Source organism: Nelumbo lutea, chromosome 5 (genome assembly GCF_056320005.1).
Source record: "Nelumbo lutea isolate HS-2025 chromosome 5, American lotus-T2T, whole genome shotgun sequence".
Lineage (NCBI taxonomy): Eukaryota > Viridiplantae > Streptophyta > Magnoliopsida > Proteales > Nelumbonaceae > Nelumbo > Nelumbo lutea.
In genome coordinates, this window is record NC_142688.1 from 4129147 (window position 1) to 4151607 (window position 22461).

General features: G+C 40.9%; 1 protein-coding gene across 2 annotated transcripts; it reads right to left on the minus strand.

The window, feature by feature from the left end:
* Positions 1-470: 470 nt before the first annotated feature.
* Positions 471-21540, minus strand: LOC148849915 (protein MID1-COMPLEMENTING ACTIVITY 1-like). Of its 2 annotated transcripts, XM_088945038.1 has the most exons (9): positions 21108-21540; positions 20909-20992; positions 19723-20720; positions 10562-10977; positions 10209-10318; positions 5363-5434; positions 2669-2775; positions 851-944; positions 471-743 (listed from the first exon to the last, which is right to left on the minus strand). In XM_088945038.1, exons 3-9 carry the CDS (start codon positions 20131-20133, stop codon positions 691-693), a joined length of 1263 nt encoding a protein of 420 aa, XP_088801164.1. In that variant the 5' UTR covers positions 20134-20720; positions 20909-20992; positions 21108-21540; the 3' UTR covers positions 471-690. The 2 variants fall into 2 exon arrangements, with proteins under 2 accessions (XP_088801164.1, XP_088801165.1); XM_088945039.1 differs by having other exon boundaries at positions 20909-21514.
* Positions 21541-22461: the final 921 nt, after the last annotated feature.

Consider the following 22461-nt stretch of genomic DNA (forward strand, 5'->3'; position numbering starts at 1 on the left):
TTGGTCATAACCATAAGCATCAGAAATACCAAACAAAATTATGATTTACAATTTTAAAATGATGAGTAGTATATCACCAATAGCCTTCCAGTCCAGCTTGATGTACAGCGGGTCCGGATGATAAAAACATGGGCTGTACAAATGTAATAGATATCGAAAAGATCCACGATGGTTTCATTATTGAATGTTGATCATCCTACTGTGTGATCCCATGGAAAGTCACAGGAGAGGTATTCTGTTGGTGAGTCTGATACACAAAATGCCTACTGGATGGTGGAATGTTCCCATTCATCGTGTGTGGTTCTGTTGGAAGGTTTCCTAAATCCATGAGTTGACCGGTCCAAGTGCTTAAGACTGCCTCCCTTTTTTTCGGTAGAAAAAGACTGCCTCATTAGGTACCCTGCTTGTGCACGTCCTATAATACCTGGATCAAATAGACTTAACCCCCGTCTATCTTTTGCCCCATCGTGTAGATCAAATTAAGCAAACATTTCATTTAAGAATGCATGTATAACACACCATCTTCATCTGGAAGGTATACATACCAAATTTACAAAGCTAAATAAATGGCACAGAACAGAATCCCAGGTACAACTTCTAAGTCACAGATGCTACTGCTCTGTTCTATGGTAAAAGCTTAAAGAGTGGTAACCCATTAGACGACCAAGCTTCATCCTTTATATACCCCACTTAGGCTTCCATATACTGAGAAGGTGGTGGGCTTGTTTTTGTCTTTCCAGGACCTGCAAGTTATTTTAATATCAGCAAGACTTTTTTGACTATTGCTACTGGCAATTGCATCTATTTCAGAGGAGCTAAGAAAAGCTCCATGAGTAGAAGTAGAACATACCATAAACTCCACGGATCTCCACTTCTCGCCATTCTTGAACCAAGGCACAGCAGCAACAAATCAAATGTGAGAGGAAGTCATCACACAAACCTCCCTGCCAAACAGAAAGATGGACTCAGCAACAAGCAACATATGGTGAAACTAGTGTACATTTGGTACCTAAATTACACATGGATTAAATTGGCCCTCTTCATTTGGCCGACAGAGATTTTATTAACTATTAAACATTTAAATAATTGTTCCCCAAGCAATATTTTCCTTTTTTTGATGTTTTCCTTCTCCAAAACACTAATCATTGAGTTTAAAGTGCACAAGAAGATGGGCGGGCTTTGGATTATTCAAAAATAATGGAAACCACAGATTGTTGGATGAGTGACCAAATGGACAAAATTATATCCATTGATCACAGCTCGAAGCAACTTTGTATTTTCATGCACCTATGAGAAAACCTGAATTAGAAAGGGGGAAATACTTGCATAAAAATGCATACAGTGATACAATAATATTCAATTATCATTAGCAATGTATTTTGAAATTGGCTTTATGTTGGACAATTATTGGCCTGACAAGGATTTTTACCACCCACACTTCCCGTTCCAATTTTCACATTTTCCTTTGTGAGCATACTTGCTCCTTTTTTGGGTTGTAGGCAGGCTACAGTTACTTTAAATTCCAATACTGTTGTTTTTAGCAGTACCTTTCAGTACTGGATTTATAATCATATCCAATTATCTATTTGGAGCATAGTTTTCAAGGCGCCAAGGCGAGGATAGGCAACAGGGGGGCGTCTAGTTGCCTAGTTGTCTGAGCGGGCGCCTAGGCATTACCTATGCGATGGATTTTTTTTTTAAGTAAAAACATGTATCCTAGGGTAGTTCCCTAGGTTCCATACTCATATTTCCCTGATAAATATCCATAATTTTCATAAGAAAAGTATAAAATTCATGTTAAAGTATAGAAAATCAATATATTCCAACATATTCATGAGAAGAAAAAGAAGAAAGAAAAGAAAATTCGAAAAATATAGGGGAGAAGAAGAAATTAGTATATAAAAACACAAAATTAGTAAAGAGAAAGAAGAAAATGTGTTGATTGGACAACATTTTATGTTCTTACTTACTTATTGGTTCAGATTTTCAAAAAATATAGGGGCTGAACCCCTATTTCTGTTATAGGAAAAGAAGAAAAGAAAAGGTGGAAGAAGAAGAAGAAGAAAAAATTAGTATATAAAAACACAATTAGTAAAGAAAAAGAAGAAAATGTGTTGATTGGACAACATTTTATGTTCTTTCTTACTTATTGGTTCAGGTTTTGAAGTCTTTGAGGGTTCAATACAGCATTTAGCAATGTTTGTGTTAAACCCTAACAAATAAGAAAATAACAAAAAGAAATTAGTGTATAAACACACAAAATGGATATTTTAGTTTAAAAATGTCTATTTTATAATTATAACCTCAAAAAATTAAATATATAAATGTTTGTTATAACACTATAGGAAACTGCTTGGCGATTAGGCGAGGCGAGACTCCAAGGGCGCCTTGTCGCCTAGGTGTCACCTTGACAACTATGATTTGGAGATTTCTCAAGGTAGAAGCAGAAATAAGCTGCAGAAAAGGAATCATGACATCGGCTTCTGCTGTAAAGCTCCAAAAAAAAAGGCAAGAGAAATGTGAATTTATACTGCACACTTCTGAAACATTAGTAAAAACCACAAGACAGACTGAAAGAATTTTCTAGTTACTGTTTGTTCACCCATTGATTTCTCTAGGAACCTCCATCTATGTAACAAGTAAAATAAGACCATGAGAATGGGCATACCGTAATGTTGAGCATCTTGCGTAGCTTTCTTCTGATGCAGCAAGTATAGCAGCAGCAAGACAATATCAATGAATATGCCATGAGTTCATTACAGGCTTCTGCAGGAGCTAATGATCAAGAGAGAAGACATTTTTCTCAGTATAACTTGTTCAATTAATATCACAATGCATATGCAAGAGTTCAGAACTCCATAAAAGCAAATTTTCACTGCATTCAGAGATCCAATAAAGGCAAAAAAAAAAAAAAAAAACAAATTTTACTAGCTTGCTTTCTAGAGATTTCAAGATTTGAATACTCTGATTGCCATTATATCAGGAATACAACTCCAACACTCAGTTACATTTATATACAACAACCAAGAACTAGAAACATTTTGAAATAGTTACACGATTGAACATTCCACTAAGAAGTGAAATATCTTGAAATAGTTACACTCAGTTGCACGATTGAACATTCTTGCTCACCAGGAAAAAATGATTAGAGTGTTGGATAGCATTTTGAAATAGTTACACACTTACACTCAGTTAAATTTATATAATTAACTGAACATTGCAAAACTCCAATGTTAAAGGCATTTGGGGTAACCATATCCATCTAGAAGGCATTGTAAAACTCCAACTATTTTAATAGTGTTTTTTTTTTTTTTGCATTTATAACAAAAAACGTTTTCATGGCATCATCCAGCTTCTATTTGCTTCCTTTGAATATTAATCTGGCATTGCCACCAGGGCCTAATAAAAGGTTCACTATGATAAGGAAGACCTTTTTTCCCACTTCAAGTGAGCCAGAACATTGTATAATGTGAAGGAAAGATTTGTGATCTCCAAACATTGTGTACAAGGACATCAGCATCTTATATGGTTTTACATCTCGAAACTGCTGAAATGAGCAGATTGACAAGATGGACAGAAATGTTTCTGATGCAACCATTTTCGGCCACGTACCAATGTTTTGTGATGTAAAATTTTTTGGCAAAGTACCTCGTTATTCGACCCGGTGGTGGTGTACCTTAGTGACGAGCTACTTGGTGGCGAACTGCCTGGTGGCGAACTCCCTGGTGGCGAACTACCTGGGGGCGAACTGCCTTGGTGGCGAACTGCCTTGGTGGCGAACTGCCTGGGGGCGAACTGCCTTGGTGGCGAACTGCCTGGGGGCAAACTGCCTGGTGGCGAACTTCTTGATGGCGAACTGCCTGGGGGCGAACTGCCTGGTGGCGAACTCCCTGGTGGCGAACTGCCTGGGGGCGAACTGCCTGGTGGCGAACTGCCTGGGGGCGAACTGCCTGGTGGCGAACTCCCTGGTGGCGAACTACCTGGGGGCGAACTGCCTTGGTGGCGAACTGCCTTGGAGGCTAACTCCCTGGTGGCGAACTGCCTGGGGGCGAACTGCCTTGGTGGCGAACTCCCTACTAGGCGGTCGATGCCTTAGAGAATGTTGGAGCTCCCTGGTGCAGCGCAATCCGACTGCCCTCAGCATGAGGCGGTCTTCTTTCCTTTGTAGGCTGCGGGAGATGAGGGACCTGCGAGAACTTCATCTTTTCTTCCTCTTTGTAGGTGGCGGGAGCTGAGAGACCTGCGAGAACTCCATCTTTTCCTCCTCTTTGTAGGTGGCGGGAGCTAAGGGACCTCCGAGAACTCCATCTTTTCCTCCTCCTTGTAGGTGGCGGGAGTTGAGGGACCTCCGAGAACTCCATCTCTTCCTCCTTGTAGGTGGGGGGAGCTGAGGGACTTCCGAGAACTGCATCTTTTCCTCCTCTTCGTAGGCGGCGGGAGCTGAAGGACCTGCGAGAACTGAATTAGAGGTCCCGGGGGTACTTTCCCGGTGGGGGCTCTCCGATGCTTAAGTTAGCACTCTTATTGTAGAGAGCTTTGAAGATAATATGAGAGAGCTAGAGAGCAGGGTTACTTCCCTTTCTTTTCCATCCCCTTCCCCTTTGGGGGGTGAGGTCTTTATATACCGGAGTCTTCGCGGGTTAGGTGGGTGAAAAGCCTCTAAACGGTAAGACTCGTCGCATCCGGTCAGAACCAGGGTACGGTGGTGAACTCCTCGAGGTCGTCAGGCTGGCGCTTGTGTCAGGGGGCCAGGTCGGCGCCTGGGCCGGGTTGTCAGAGGGGTGCCTGCGTTAGTCGGCGGGTCAGTGTCTAGATCAGGTCATCAAGCTGGCGCCTTGGCCGGATCATGCGCTAGGCTGGTCCAGGTCGGCCAGGTCGCGCAGGCCGTGCACAGTTCGCACAGGCCACGCGCAGTTCGCGCAGGCCGCGTGCGCGCCGTGCAGTTCGTGCGCGCCGCGCAGGCGTGCGCAGGTCGCACAGGCGCATGTCAGGCCGCGCGCAGGTCACGCCAGGCCGGCCAGACAGGTGCCCGGGTGGGTCACCAACTTCGTAAGTTTGTTGGCTGGGTGTTTTCCTAGTTGTCACGAGGTGCCACGTGTCACAATTTTACTGGAGGGCCAAATCTGCCCTCATCAGTTTCCATCCTATAGGACATCAGCATTTTATGATGCAAATAATTGAAATCACAATCAAGAATTACATCTAACAAAACTTGTAAAGTTCTAGCTTTTATCTGGGGCAAAAAAGTGGTACTAAAAAGCAATGTCTACATTATTAATTCAGACAAGTTATGCTCACATAGTTGCAGTTAAATGGAAAATAAAGAGAAAATCAGACCAGAATATTAGTTGAACATACTTACACATATGCCTGTTAGTAGCCACTGTAGCAATCTTTGAAAATGTGCCACATGGATAGAAGAAAGTCCTCATACCTGTGAAAAATTAATAACCCATCTATAAAATGGTTAACAGAAGAAAAAGAACTTGAGTATCGTGGCCTGATTAACAACTAACAAAAGGACAATGTTTTTTCCAAGATGAGATATAAAGCTTTTCAAATTTCAATTGTAGAACTTAGTGGCACCAATTAACAACCTAGCCTTTTAGATAATAGTGATAACTGAGGGATAGCTTAAATATACAATACAAGAATGTTAAATGCAGTATGCAAATCATAAAATCCCATCATGCTTAAATATCTTCCAACAAATGTGTAATATGATAGTCTGACAAGTATACTGATTCAATATCTAATCACTACTAAAACAATTATAACTATCAGTAGCAAATACTGTCAATGGAAGAGGGGGCAATAAATCTTCATACCTCAGATAGTGTGCCTCATTTTTTGATAAATTACTTGAATTTATGAAATCATAATATACAATGTAATTTACATCAATGAAGAGTAGAACAACTATCTCTTCCCATTAACTACAACTCAGCCCAACATAAATGATCTCTATTCACCCCCTTGTTTTGCTAGTAGCATTGGCGGATCTTAGAACCGATTGAACCTTGACCTGTATTCCTGCAGTTATCCATTTGAAATTAAGTTCACTCCTATAAAGCCACAAAGCTTCTTCCATATTCAGCAGCCATCCTATTCCTACCACCACTTTAGAGTCACCCACAATCACAAGCTTCTTGATGTTAATCTCTTTTGCTTTCTGTACTCCTCAAATCACTGCCATAATTTATCTTAATGAGTCCCCTTCCCCTATTGTCCCTGAGAACAAAGCCTTTATAGTTCCCTTCTCGTCTCTAAAGACCCCTCCCACACCTGAGGGATCCAGATTCCCCAATACTACTTTCATCAAAATTTAACTTGATGCAGCCTGATAATGTGTCTCATATTCTACAACTGGAAAGGCAAAATGCGAAAAGGTATAGTTTGTAGAAGAGTTTATCAGAAGAAAGTTTATAAAAAGAATGTTTTAAACCTTGATGTTTTATAAAAATAGTTTTTTTTTTATTTGATAACAAGGAGAAAGGGAGCTACACAGACTGGGGAGTAGCCCTTCCCAACAGCCGCAGAAGCATAAATACGTCAAAATCCTAGTATCAGTAACAGATTCAACCAACACATCATTGTGGCCAATGTTAACCAGATAATCAGCCATGGAGTTGGCTTCCCTGTATACATGTGAATATTGGACATTCAATCCAAACCTACTAAACAGATTATAGCGGTCTTCAATAATCATTTTAAGATTTCAGGGGGGCTCTTTGTTATCCTTGAAGCAATTGATCAACTTCGAATCACCCTCAATAATTAGTTAATTACAATTGTCTGCAATGATCCTTGCTACTTAGTGAAGCTTCAAGAGGCTCCACACCTCAGCGGCATTGATGGTGATAGAACCAATCAACCTGCTGAAAACCTGAAGAACTCCCATCAGCATCATGAGCTAGACCACCAATAGGGCACTCCCCATTTATTTTTCTTGATGCATTTTTTTATTGGAAACAGTAACTTTCATTAAAAATAGTAATTAATCATCATACATTGTCAACCACTCAGAAAATGAGTGTTGGCCCCAATCAAGTTAGAAAGTTACAGTACAGCCCAAAAAAAGTTCTCCCTGAAGGCCCCCTGCTTTGCCAAACCATCAGCCACAGATTTGGCTGACCTCCTTACCCTTCTGAAGATTACCCCAGCCTCCCTTCCTAAGCATAGTATTTCCCTTATCTGTTGTCTGAAAGTCCATGCACCCAGATTTTTAGTCTGCAGCCATCCTATTAACAGTTCAGAATCTCCCTCTGCCTCAAAGTTCTGAAATCCCCATTGCTTGGCCAATCTCAATCCTTGTAGTAGAGCCATGATTTCAGCTCTCAGAGAGTCTCCCACACCTATGGAGCAGAATATAGTGCCATCAGTCTGCCCTCCCCATCCCTGAAGATTCCTCCAACTCTAGAGGTTCCTGGATTACCCAAGGAGCTTCCGTCAAAGTTTAATTTTACCCTTTGTTGTGCTGCAGGAGTCCAATAAGGCTGAAACACAGACTGTATAGATGAAGAATTTGCCACTGCTAACCACCCCCTTAGTATATCATCCACTGAAAAGTCTTTGAACAAATCAGTAACTTTCAGCCAATGCATAACTTTAATGACTATGCAGTCAATGACTTGTTCTTTTGATCTTTCTACCCCTTGGAAGATTCTGTTGTTCCTTTCCTCCCATACAGACCAACGGATGGCTGCTCTTGTTGCCCTCTACATCACCTTACCCCCTTTCCTTTGGTAGTATAGAGAAACTTGGGTCAAAAAGGCTTACCACATCCAGGGGAGGGGTCCACCTGTAGCCAAATAGGGAAGAAAACCAATTCCACACAAAAGAAGTGAATGGACAATACAGTAAAAGATGTGCAGTTGTCTCACCATTTCCTAAACAAAGGCAACAAGCATGAGGAGAGAGGTAGTGATTCGACCTCCTTTTTTGTAATTTATCCATAGTATTGATTTTTTGGAGCACCACCTCCCAGCAAAAGGCTCTTGTTTTGGGGGGTACAGGATCCTTTGTAGGGAAGGAAACTACCGGGTGTAAGGATTGAAGGAGGACAGAGTAAAAGGAAGCATAGGCGAAAGAGACAAAAGGAGAGAAGCCTTTCTGAGTTGAAGGATTGCATTTTCTTAAGGGCAATGCACTGGTTGAGAACAACCTCTTTATCCCAGTCTTTCTCCTTTGATTACTTCTGGAGGAACTGGTCAACAGTGGCTAGCACTTCATCTTTAAAACTGAGGTTTCTTGCAGTTTGGGTCCCTCCTCCTGAAGGGTTTGTTAAACTAAACTTTGGCGGAAGCAGCCAAGGTAACCCTGGCCCCTGTGCTATAGGAGGAATCTTGATAGGCAAGGACAACAATATCTTAGAGGTTCAGTTGGCTTAGGAGATTCTACCAGAGCATAGCTATTAGCTGTTGTATAGGGGATTCAGCTAGCCAGCCAACTTGGTAGTGAAAGGCTGATAATTGAAGGCGATTCCCAGGTTGTTGTGGGATGGTTGCTGGATCCAGATTCAACTGTCTAGGATTTAAGAGATCTTCTTAAGAAGGTGGCTTGGGTAACAAGGAATATGATAGTGAGGATCCAATGGGTAAGAAGATCGGCTAATGAGATGGCTGATTCTCTTGCAAAACAAAGGGTTAATAGGGTTTCTCTGTTATTGAAAGGCTGATAATTGAAGGCGATTCCCAGGTTGTTGTGAGATGGTTGCTGGATCCAGATTCAACTGTCTAGGATTTAAGAGATCTTCTTAAGAAGGTGGCTTGGGTAACAAGGAATATGATAGTGAGGATCCAATGGGTAAGAAGATCAGCTAATGAGATGGCTGATTCTCTTGCAAAACAAAGGGTTAATAGGGTTTCTCTGTTCTGGGCAGCTTTATGATTGTGTATAATCTCTCTTCTAGTGGTAACTTTTATCTCATGTAGTCCTGATTTGTTCTTAAAGAGTGCAGCTGACGCCGAGCCTCTCTCTGGGATTATTTGTAACAGATCTTTCTTTGATTAATAAATTAAATTTTCAATTATCAAAAAAAAAAAAAGACAAAAGGGGGCACCAACCAAATCCTAGCGTCCTGACAAGAAGGATCCAAGAAAGCACTACTAAGAAGGGAAATGAGATCATCAACTATGCCCATTTCAGATTCCCTTAACCCTCTCCTCAATGCCAGATCCCAAGAGTTTCCATTAGCACACACAGAAGAAATCACTCTCCCTTTGTTGAGGGACAAGAAGTAGATAGGTGGAAATCTGTCTTTAAGAGGTGTATCCCCAAACAGACATCTTCCTAGAAATGCACTTTATTTCCAGCACAAGAATCATACCTGATATACAAGTGAAAGGAAGGTAGCAAGCTGTGGATTGCTTTTCAAGGAGATGCCTATGATGCCCTAGGATCAAGACCAACATCCCATCTGGTGTCTGCCATGTCATGGATGCTTACAATTACATTATGCCACATATTTTATTGTTCCAAAGGAAACCTCCATAGCCATTTACCCAATAGTGCCAAGTTCCTGAGTTTAATATTCCCTATCCCTAATCCTCTGTTATCCCTGCTCCTTGACACCACCTCCCACTTTACCAAATGATCCTTTTTTTTTGTATCCCTTGGCTCCCACAAAACAAAAAAAAAAAAGACAATCATAAATTTTGCCATCCCTGATAGCATTCCTTTGGATGAAACCCAAGCAGTTAACAAAAAGACAATCATAAATTTAAAAAGTCTGCAAGGATGTTAACCTCTAAGGTTCATCCTCCCTAAGACCTCCTCTAAGACCAAAACCCCAAGAGATTCCTTATCTAGATACAGAATTTCCATGTTTTTTTTTCAGCCAAATGGCATCCCATGATATTTACACTACATAGTGCCACTCCAAACAGAATTCAAATGTCCCATTCTGCTTGTAAGTGGCAATTGCAGTTATTAATTCCAAGTAAATGGACAAGCGTTAGTTTTCATTAGTTCCTAGTAAGAGTAAACTTCAATTCCTAAACATATAATATCGAATAAAACATAAGTATATCTTCTATTGCTAGGCAGGTGATCAAAGATGTCATAACAATAACAGCAAGACAAAAAAAAAAAAATGATGCACACTGTGTGGCAGTGGCAAATGAAACTTGCCAAAGGAAGGGAGAATTGACCCACTTAACATTCATGAATAATTCCAACTTAATGCATTAAAACTAGGGAATACATACACAAATAAGGTTCTGAACAACAGCCAAGTAAATCTGAATGCCATTCTTCATGCCGGTGTGATCCTCTAGTTGAGAGTAGGTCATGTCCAGATGAAACTGAAGAAGTAGTTCTGCAAAAGAAATAATTAGGGTGTCACTGAGCCACAAAATGAATAGCAGATTGTTGACATTATAATCTTATATGGAAAATAAAAGTTTAGACTAAGCTTGGATAGAGCTTGTCTGGTTTTATGTCCAATGCATGTACCTACTGACCTAGGTAGGTAATGCAATAATTAAGGATTAACTAGCGATGAATTGTTGTCATCCAAATGACTTGGATCCACAAATATATGAACTTTAAGGAAACAAACCTTGAGGGCACATAAGTATTATTCTCCCCATGATATCTCTCATCGGAGGAATGCAATTTATCATTATGGGCATCTGAATATTTTGGCTCCACTTTCTTGGAACTTTTGTCAGGTGAATCCTTGTCTGGTAGAGAACTTGCTGCAACTTCAGTAACTTCAAGCAAACGTTGAATTACCTCACATTGACCCACATCCATGTTTGCTTGTGATAGTTGTAACTCCTGTTGTAGTTTTGAATTTTCCTTTTGAAGTGCTTCATCAAAAGGCAAGTTTGGATAAGAACAAGAAAGGGTCTTCTTCAACACCATTGTGTCATTTTTTGTAGGCTCGGGTTTTAGAATAACAGCATGCAACTTTCTGTCCTCTTCATCCAAAGTATATTCACGTTGATCTCTTTCAATATCTTCCAGCCTTTCCTGCACACTCAAGAAGAGGGGAAAATAAAGAATGAATGCTATGGGATGTTAACGTTATTTCATGAATACAGTAATCTGTAAATCCAAGATGGCTATAAATACAGTAAATAGGACATCCTTGTTTGAGTTAGTATATATTAGTGCAGGTTCTTCCCCAGTGCTGTGTAGATAGAGCACCAAGAACTTAATTAAGCATTGTCCCGCCCTGTTCAGTTCCAAGCACCAAGTAGTTAACAAAAAGGTGAAATATGCCACCTTTCCTTGCTCACTGACTCTCTCCTTGTCTCATTTTCTGCCATTTTCAAACAAATGGATGCTAACTTCCTCCAAACCAAACAAATTAAAACGATCTACTGTCACAAGAAAACATTCCAACAATAAAACATTTATTCAGAGGTTGGCTACATAGGCATTTCCTATGAAGAAAACCCCTGCTCCCCAATAAAAAAGGACTTGGTTCATATTTGAAGGTATTGATGGTTCAAAAGTTTGGAAATCTCCAAATTTGGAAATTCAATGATCAGTTCAACCACTAGCATAATGAAATAAAATACAAGAAACGACTCCCAAATCACTACCAGTGCCTAAGGCAACAACCTATACCAGACAACCTGGAGTTCTTGGTAAGTGCATGTTACTTTGCAAGAAGCATGGTGTAGAGAACATTGATGTGGGCCCCACAGCTGTGGTACCACTCTGTCCGTAGGATAGAATGTATCTAGTCACAGCTGTGGTTATTTTGTTGTTCTGTTATTCCTAGTTTCAGTTTTATATTGGTTGTTATTTGTTAGCAGTTATGATGTAAACACCAAGGGCAGATATGTCCTTTCATGTAACTAGCATAACCTATATATATTAACTTAAAGTGGCGGCGGCAGAATAATTGACATTGTTCTTCTCCTCAAAATCTGTGTTCTATTGCTCTTCCATCACTCTTTCTTCTACATCTTCTTCACTTTCTCTTCTCATCGAACCTAAAATCTCTTAGTGATCAAGACTGAATAGCAGTCTTGAAAACCTACATGGTATCAGAGCCAAGTTAGGGTTTTTCATGTGAGTCTAATACCAGCCGACCACATGAGAATCTCCTAGGACTGAAAGCTGAAAAGGAGTTCGCAAACTGATTCTTGGAGATCGCCAGAGGTACTAGCAGCTGTTGGAAACTTGCTAGGGTTGCAGAGTGTTGGTGGTCAGGAAGGATCAAAGAAGACTAGGGTTCAGGTAACCCTAGAAGGCAGCGAACTATTTTTTCCTTGTAAGTTGTTACTTTTTAATAGAAGTTCATTCAGAGAAGATAGGTTGGACCTATCTGGAGGGGAAGGCCGAACCATTCTAGCTCTTTCTCTCTTCGATTTCCTAGGGTTTTACATCAAACCCTGGACCGAACTGTGTTCCTTTCTACTCTAGGGTTTGAAAGTGATCTGCGGCAAGCTCTAGTGGTTGACTGAACTCTGTGATCTACCTAGAGCTACTCTTAAGTTGACTGGTAGATCCGATCAGATTCTAGGGTTTCTTATTAACCCTACTGCAAGCTCATCTATACAGTTTGGACTGTGCGACTGAATTACTTCCTCTCAGGACTAATTAAAACCCTACTGAAAGCTCATCTATATAGTTTGGACTGTGCAACTGAATTGCTTCCTTTCAGGACTGATTAAAACCCTAACTTTCCCTAGCATATCAGTTTTGTTTTAAAGCTGTTCTCAGAGTTCTAAGGGGGTTAGAGATCTACGGACAGCTACTGCTGTGTTGGCTAGTTGGTTTCAGATCAGAATTACTTCGGTTTTGTGCACATACACTGAGAATACAGATCAGACCTATACTGTTTTGATTGTGATTGGTGATTCAAGTACTGTTTTGAGACTTGACAGAAATGGAGTCTAAAATTCAAGCAGAAGGCAGTCTTGGGAACATCAGTTATGGTGGTATTTCTGAGATGGGTGGTCAGATTACGACCGTAAAGTTTGATGGATCAAACTATTTGGAATGGGCCCAATCAGCCATGATGGCTATTGGTGGAAGAGGTAAATTAGGGTACCTCCTGGGAGATATGAAAGAACCTTCCAAGGGAGACCCGACATATACCAAGTGGATGCAAGAAAACTACTTGGTTATGACATGGCTGTGTAATTCTATGCAGCCTCATATTAGCCGGAATTATTTGTGGGCAAAAACAGCTAAGGAGATATGGGATGTTATGAAAGAAACTTACTCCCAACCTCTTAATGTTGCTAGAGCATATGAATTGAAATGTGAAGTGAACACCCTTAAACAAGGAGAGAAACCGGTATCGGTCTACTTCTCTACCTTGAAGTCCCTGTGGCATGAGATTGATCACTTAGAGACTCTTGAGTGGGAGAGTCCCAAAGATGCTCAGACCCATAGAAAGCACATCGAGACAAACATAGTGTTTGAGTTCCTGGCGGGACTGAACTCAGAATATGATATTGTGAGGCACCAAATTTTGACTAGAGACAATGTGACTCTCTCTCAGGCTTACTCATTTGTACATAGTGAAGAAACCAGAATGAAGGTTATGATGCAACCCATATCAGCCTTTGTAGCGGCTACACCCAAATCAGGGGGTGATTCAGAGAAGGACAGGAGGAAGGAAGACAAGAAGGATGTAGTATGTGAACATTGTAAGAAACCCAAACATACAAAAGAGACATGTTGGAAACTGCACCCCCACTTGGTTCCTGCGAAGTTAAGAAACAAGAAGGGCACTGCTCATGTAGCCATGAACACTGATTCAGCATCCTCATCTGGCACAAAAAGAACATCTTTGGAGACCTTAGCTGCAGTCCGGGCTGCCCTAATACAGCTAGAAAAGGAGGTTGGAAATTCAGCTCAGTCACCGCAGCCTCCATCAGCCCCTATCACATCTGCCTTCGCCCATTCAGGTACTCGAGCTTCAGCCTATCATGCCTCAGCTCCAGGTACTACTGAACCTTGTTGGGTAATAGGCTCAGGTGCATCTGATCACATGACTAGCTTGCCTTCACTGTTTACTACTTACCATTTGTCTTCTGGTAGGGATAAGGTATCTATTGTTGATGGCTCCCTGGTTCCTATTTTTGGGAAGGGTGACATCAAGCTTTCAGATACTATCTCCCTATCATTTGTTTTGCATGTTCCTAAGCTTGATACTAACCTTCTTTCAGTCAGTAGTATTACCAAGCATATGAACTGCTCAGTAACCTTCTTCCCTGACCGATGTGTTTTTCAGGACTTAGAGACGCAGAAGGTGATTGGGATTGGCCGTGAGACGAATCGGATCTATCTGCTCGGGGAGCGGTTTCGTCAGGGAGAGTCAGTAGAGAAGTTGTCTTTTGTTTCTAAGAGTGTGAGTCCGGTTATGCTTTGGCATAACCGATTAGGTCATTTGTCTTTTCGATCTTTACAAAGTCTGTTTCCTACTTTATTTGAGTTTATTGAGTTGTCTCAACTACAGTGTGAAAGTTGTGAGTTTGCTAAGCATTGTAGAAAGCCTTATTTATTGAGTAATAAAAAGAGTGATAATTCTTTTGATATTGTGCATACTGACGTTTGGGGGCCTTATCATATCCCTTCCATGGGTGGGTACAGATATTTTTTGTTATTTGTTGATGACCATACCCGCTTTTCTTGGGTTTATCTCATGCGTTCACAAGATGAGGTACCTTCCCTGACCCAAAATTTTCACCAAATGATCCTAACCCAGTTTGATGCCAAGATCAAAGTTCTCCGATCTGATAACGCAAAGGAATACTTTGCTAAATCATTGACATCTTATCTTCTTCATCATGGGGTTATCCACCAGAGCTCTTGCCCTCATACACCTCAGCAGAATGAAGTTGCCGAGAGGAAGAATAGGCACATTTTGGAAGTGGCTAGAAGCCTCATGTTTACTTCTAATGTCCCTATTCGCTTCTGGGGGGACGCTATCCTCACGGCGGTATACCTTATTAATCGGGTCCCTTCCAGGGTCCTTGATATCCGATCTCCTTTTTCGCTTCTACACCCACGTGAGGACTTGTTTTCTATTCCCCATAAGACATTCGGTTGCACTTGCTTTGTTCAGCTTCTCGGACCCCATCCCTCCAAGTTCGAACCCAAAGCCTCCAAATGCATCTTCCTTGGTTATGCACAAACTCAAAAGGGTTATTGCTGTTATGATCATGTCTCCGGGAGGAAGTTTGTCTCCATGGATTTCACTTTCTTTGAGGGGACACCCTATTATCCTCGGGTTGCACTTCAGGGGGAGAGTAGTGAGAGTGGGGGTTTGAGTTCTTGTCTTCAGGGGGAGAGCAGTGAGAGTGGAGTAGTTCCTTTACCTATTCCATTGGGTGATGAGAACTGCAATGGTGAGGGTGGTCAGAGGGATCAGGAGTTGAGGGTTTATCACAGCCGGTGCAGGCAGGTTGATCCTGATCATCAGCAGTCCAGATCAGCTCCAATCTCATCTTCAGCTCCAGGTCCAGATACTTCAGTCCCAGAGCCCACAGAGACTTCCCCTACAGATGATCTTGACCTTCCAATTGCAGTCCGTAAAGGGAAACGACATTGTACCACATCCACAGCCCACTGTATTTCCCATTTTTTATCCTATGATCGCCTATCTCCTACCTATAGGTCCTACCTTAGCTCCATTTCCAATGTCCCTATTCCAAGAACAGTGCAAGAAGCCCTATCCGTCCCTGAATGGAAAGATGCAATGCAAGTTGAGATGGATGCTCTGTTGAAGAACAACACCTGGGAGGTAGTTGATTTGCCAAAAGGAAAGAAACCAGTTGGGTGCAGATGGGTATTTATGGTGAAGCATAATGCAGATGGATCTATTGAGAGGTATAAAGCTCGGTTAGTTGCAAGAGGGTTTACACAGACTTATGGCATAGATTACTTGGAGACATTTGCACCGGTAGCCAAGATGACTACTATTCGAGTTCTCTTGTCCCTTGCAGCAAGTCACACTTGGCCTTTATACCAAATGGACGTGAAAAATGCCTTTCTGAATGGAGATCTGCAGGAAGAAGTTTACATTGTTTGCCTCCTGACTTCTATGATGCAGAAGTAGGTAAAAAGGTCTGCCGGCTCAACAAGGCTTTGTATGGTTTGAAACAGTCACCTAGGGCTTGGTTCGATAGATTTAGACTAGCACTTGTGAAGTTTGGATATGTACAAGCCCAGTCAGATCATACCCTATTCATCAAGAGGGTGGAGTCCTCTTTGACACTATTAGCAGTATATGTTGATGATATTATGGTCACAGGGAATGATAGCCATGAGATTGAGTCTCTTAAACAGCTTCTTCACCAAGAATTTGAGGGGAAGGACCTTGGTGTACTCCGGTATTTTTTGGGTATTGAGGTTGCTAGATCCAAACAGGGGATCTTTATATCTCAGAGGAAATATGTCCTAGACCTGTTGGCAGAAACTGGAAAGTTAGGTGTCAAGCCTGCAGATACACCAATTGAACAGAATCACAGGATTAGTGCCGAGAGTGGGGAGCTTCTTGAAGACAAAGTTATGTTCCAGCAACTGGTAGGAAAGCTCCTATATCTCTGCCTCACTCGGCCAGATATTACTTATGCTGTTAGTGTTGTCATCCAGTACATGCATTCTCCTAGAACCACACATCTTCTTGCGGCAGAAAGAATCTTAGCCTACTTGAAGAGATGCCCAGGTAGGGGTATACTTTTCAAGAACAACAATCACATGAAGGTGGAGGTTTATACTGATGCAGATTGAGCTGGGAGTGTTGATGACAGAAGGTCTACCTCGGGATATTGTGCCCTTGTGGGAGGAAACCTTGTCTCCTAGAGAAGTAAGAAACAAAGTGTGGTCTCCCGGTCAAGTGCTGAAGCAGAATACAGGTCCATGGCCAATGGAGTGGCTGAAATCCTATGGCTAAGATCTCTACTTGAGGAGTTGGGTATTGAGTATGAGAAACCCCTGATGCTGTACTGTGATAATCAAGCCGCCATTAATATAGCACATAATCCAGTACAGAATGACAGAACCAAACACATTGAAGTTGACCGCCATTTTGTGCGAGAGAGAGTCTCATCTCAAGAAGTATGCCTCCCTTACATCACATCCAGTATGCAACTAGCCGACATTCTTACTAAAGCCGTATCAAGAAAGAAACTAGAGGCGGATCTATCCAAGTTGGGAATGATGAACATATACTCCCAACTTGGGGGGGAGTGTAGAGAACATTGATGTGGGCCCCACAGCTATGGTACCACTCTGTCCGTAGGGTAGAATGTATCTAGTCACAGCTGTGGTTATTTTGTTGTTCTGTTATTTCTAGTTTCAGTTTTATATTGGTTGTTATTTGTTAGCAGTTATGATGTAAACACCAAGGGCAGATATGTCCTTTCATGTAACTAGCATAACCTATATATATTAACTCAAAGTGGCGGCGGCAGAATAATTGACATTCTGTTCTTCTCCTCAAAATCTGTGTTCTATTGCTCTTCCATCACTCTTTCTTCTACATCTTCTTCACTTTCTCTTCTCATCGAACGTAAAATCTCTTAGTGATCAAGACTGAATAGCAGTCTTGAAAACCTACACATGGTTCGCAATATCAACGATATTTGGTGATATATCCCCGAAATATCCCCATTTGCTAGGTGGTGATACAAAATCTCCCGAAAGTCATTTTTTCCATACATCCCCAATATGTCAGCAATATTTCAGATTTCATTGTTAGACTATATATTTAAAATTTAAAATTTTAGAGTATTATTGAAAATTATCAATATTTCATTAAAACCATCATAGTTTTTTTCTTTAAATATTGTCCTAAAAGAACCAACAGTGAATTGGTGATTAGATATTTGCTTACTACTATGATATGATCAATGTTTTAAAAGCGTAAGGCGCAAAAAGGCGCAGGGGTCAATTTGCGCTTGAGTCACAAGGTGAGGTGCACACCTTTTTAAGCAAGGCACAAAAATTATAAAAAAAGGCTAAAAATAAAAAATGCAAAAAAAAATATTAAACATAATATTAATAAAAATATAAACTTTAATTTTAAAATAAATGTTTTAAAAACCTACTATCTAATATTAAAATACATAAATATAACATGTAAAGCATATTCAAATTTCAAATGAGAATTTAAAAATAAAATCAAATATATAAAACATTTTCAAGCATATAAAACCCACAATCACTTTTTTCTCAATTGCATTACTTCAAGTAGCTAATGTGATGTAAAACATATTACATTCCTGATTCTACGAGCCGCCTTTGTACCACGCCCCTTGAGGCGAGCCCAAACAAGTCTAGGCTTGGTCTTAAATTCTTATTTCCCACACAAAAAATAATAAATGCCTCAAGGGGCGTGGCACAGGGTCCGGGGGCGGAGTCCCCAACCCAACCACTAGACACAAAAAAAGCAAAAAAGCATCAAAGTTTCAAAAGGCGCACGCTTGGGCTGAGGCGTAAGGCGCACCAGGTGTGCGCCTTTTGAAAGGGTTGTGCCTAGGACCTGGACAAGGCGCCTACCCTAAAATGCTCCTCACTTGTGCACCTAGGTGCACCTTTTAAATCATTGGATATGATTCAATTACTAAGTCACTATAATTCAAAAGAAAAAGAAAATCATGTAACTATAAAAGTATTCTCAATCTAATCAAAACATAAAATAACAATAAAGGAAAAAGTTAAAATGGCAAATAAATGACATATATGGAGAAAGAGAAGATAGCTAAAGACCAAAAGGGATACAAAGAGAAACATACCTATTACGGTATCTTAATTTTTCCTATTTGATTTATATAGTTCTTTGCTATGGTTTTGAGCCTTAAATGTGCAATTTTATATTTCTTCTAATGATGTCTTGAAGGTTTATTAACAAATTCTGTGTTTCTAGAAAACTTAACTGATTTTTTAGGTTTTCCAAATATCTCAGCAAAACTAGTGAAATATCTCCAAAATTTCTCCAACTCTAGATGGCGAAATATTCATCAATATTAAAATAACAAACCATGGCAGGAACCTAGCAACTAAAACCTAGACATTCTAATAAATTCGATAGCAAGACAGCGCCCATTTGAGTCAAAGGTAAGATTGATGCAGAGTTTAGATCAACTGCCCCAAGTAGGACAGGAAAGAAATAGTATGTTCAGTTACAGGATAAAGAAAGGTGCTTTATTGATACACAGTTCCTCACAGCACACCAACCTGTTGAAATGCTTGACCTATCCAGCCAATCCCAAATCCCAAATCCCCAACCCAAATGGTATTGTTGCAAAAGTTAAAGTCAAAATACATTTTTAATGAAATCCAATCAAGCTGAAGTTTTCCTTATGAATGATCATTTTTCCTACTAAGCTGTTATCAGTTGTTAAGATTGTGCTCCACCCTCTAACATGTAAAGTTGCAACTGAGGTCAAATGTACTAGAAAATAGCAGTGTATGTAACTATGTATAGCACCAATATTTCACCCTCGTGTGCAATAAAGATCATAATGTTATAATATCCCTGAAGTCATTATTACATCTGAATGTTAATATAATTTAAAATAACTAGCATTGAATTCCAACTAATTAAGCAACTAAGAGAAGACATAATGCAGAGAAAATATATTTTGACTTCAATTTCTGATAATCAGATTCCAGCAATAAATAGGAGATACAGCCATCAAGGGAGCAGTACATTGCAAAAGGCAAAAGAGAGAACACTAGTACCTTATAGGAGAAGAATCAAAACAACCAAAAAACAACAAAATGAAAATAATTAAAGAATACCTTGAGCCTCGCATTATCCACAAGGGTGATGAGGGGAATAATTTTCAAGTACCGGTCAATCTCTTGCTGGGCTTTCCTGAACTGGTACACGATGTTCCATCCCATTGCCAGCAGATAGAGATAGCTCCTATCCTGGCAACTATTCACCAGAATGTAAGACCTTCTCAACGCATCTTCAAGTTGTTCCAATGGCTCTCGGGTTTCCGGATACTTCTTTAGCTCTGAGATCTTGAGCTGCTGTAGCAAGTTCCCAATTAGCTTCAGATGCAAAGCGAACTGCCTGCAGTTCTTCTTGTGCATACGCGCTGTGCTTGCGGCTTGGACTATCATCCCAATTAGCCGCACGGCATCAAGGCCAGTGAGCTGTGCAACATTGCCAATCTCCCCAAGATGATCCCAAGCACTTGCCATCGTTACCTCTCGATCACTCTAATTCCTGCACATCTTAGCCAAAGCTATATCCACAACCCTAAAGGGAGGCGCTTTCCAGCTCCCTTTCTTCAAGAAACTTTAAACGCCAAACTCTTCACTGAATCTTAATGTAGAATTAGTTTTGAATTCGTTAATTTAATGACAAAGCCTAGATATTTCCAATATTTTCGGCTGGAAACAACAGCCCACCTAATTCTGACAACGCACCACCTTTGATCAAAAAGTTTTAAACCAAGGAGGTGGAAATAATGATTTTTCTACCTCCTTTAGCTCTTCAAACTTGTTTTAATTCCAACAGTCCGCCTATCCTCAACCTCCGTAAAGAAAACCTTGGAACAAAATATTGCAACAAAGGAAGCCGAATTCGAAGGACAACCGATGATACCGTCGAAGAACCAAAATGCAGGGCCAAGAACCAAAGATTACAGAGATCAAACAGCTTTTTCAATGCAACATAAAGTTCCCAGCGGAATCAAACTCTTTTCCTCCAAGATCCTTTTAGAAATCGCATTCTCATGATAGATCTTCAACCAGCAAAGCCGAAAATCCTCCAACACTCATTTCATCTGCAAAGAAGTTCAGCAACAAAGACAACAAAATGTCGAGATTTATCCACTACGTTTTTTCCATTGCTTTACAGTTACATAAAGAAAAGCTAATTAGAAAAAAAAAAAAAAAAAAAAAAAAAGGATACTGTGGTCGTAATCACTTCAGATGGAAGAAAGAAACGGAAACAAGAAGAGAAAAAATTTACCGAAATTTCAAAGCATTTGGCGGAAACCGGTTAGCCAGCCGCATTCCGCCAAAATGAATCATTCGCCGGATAACCTTCACATCCCTGCGAGATCAACCGTCCTATCACTAACACAAGCACCCAGAAACAAAAACTGAAGCCAGGAAACTTTTCTAGCTGTCAAAAACCTCCGAAAGCATTCCGAGACCGTGAAACTTACAAAGAGAATGGAGAGACCGAGCAATAAAGCTCAAAAGATGGTAAATACTTTTCTTTGCAGTGGAATTTTCCTTTTTCTTCTATAGGTTTCAATGTTCCTTGTTCACGCTCAAAATGCCATTTTTATTTTTCCTGTTATTCGCGATCTTCTTTTATGATCAAACATATAGAGAGTTTTGATTTATGCGAGTATTAGGCATTGGTTTGCGTGAAAAAAAGCCGCTTATGAGGGAGAGAGAATTTAGGGTTACAGGAAAGATATGAAGGTCGTCATCTTTGCGCAGAGAAGAAACTCCGTTGCACAGTCGCACTCGGCTTCGGTGTTGTTGCAGAGCTCTCGTGCTGTGTAGCCTAGCAGCCTGCAAGTACATGCAATAGCAGTTACTAGCCAAGCAGAGTGTGTGAAGTGGTGGGTGGGTGGGCACAGGGCACACAAAATAGAAACTGATGACCCTCGATTTTTACGTATATTACGAAAACACCCCATCTTTCACGGACGAGTAAATTCGGATTGCACGACATTGACCAAAATGCCATTATTTGAAATAGCTAAAACTGCCATGTAGATGCAGTGCAATTTTGTGCAGATTCTAGATTTCTAGGGTAACGACTAACGAGGCATACCCCATAATTTCAAGGGATTCTAAACTACCAACGGAAATATAAACCGTATTAGATTTATATATAATTTACGGTCTACCCTGTCACCATGACATTCCAGCCTCTTCAAGCTCAACATGGGATTTGATGAAGGAAGATTTGGCACGAACTCTCTATTACGTGATACGAGGCATAAACAATAGCTCGACAAAAAGGGCTAAGCCTAGGGGGAACAAGGGGATACTAGCGGACTGAGCTCCCTATCGGGGGCCCGAACTGACCCACCTATAGATACCTCCGAGCTCAAGATCGCCTCGCTCAGCACTTCGCATCACTTGGCACCAAAACCAAACAAGTCGTACCACGCCTGACACTAAGGAAGTTCGTGACCAAGGGCGTCGCGTCTGACTGACTTGGGATCTGACATTTGACGGTAACACCCTAAACGGCCACCTGCTACCGCCACTGACACCGCCATCTCCAGTTAGATGACGGTTAGGCAGTGACGGTTCTGTCTCAGCAAAAAGGACGACGGCCAAATTGACAAGCACAAGGGTAATCATACTTGACCTGACAAGGGCCCCGGGACGAGTGCACGAAGTGACTATAAGAGCCCCCTGCCCCCCGACAATAGAGATATGCAAACTTTGCGCTATCTGGTATTACCTTGCTTTTGAAGGATTCTAACTTGAGCTTTGGAGCCTCTACACCGGGTTCCCCCCGGAGCTTCCCCATCTCCTCCGTTTCAGGTTCCC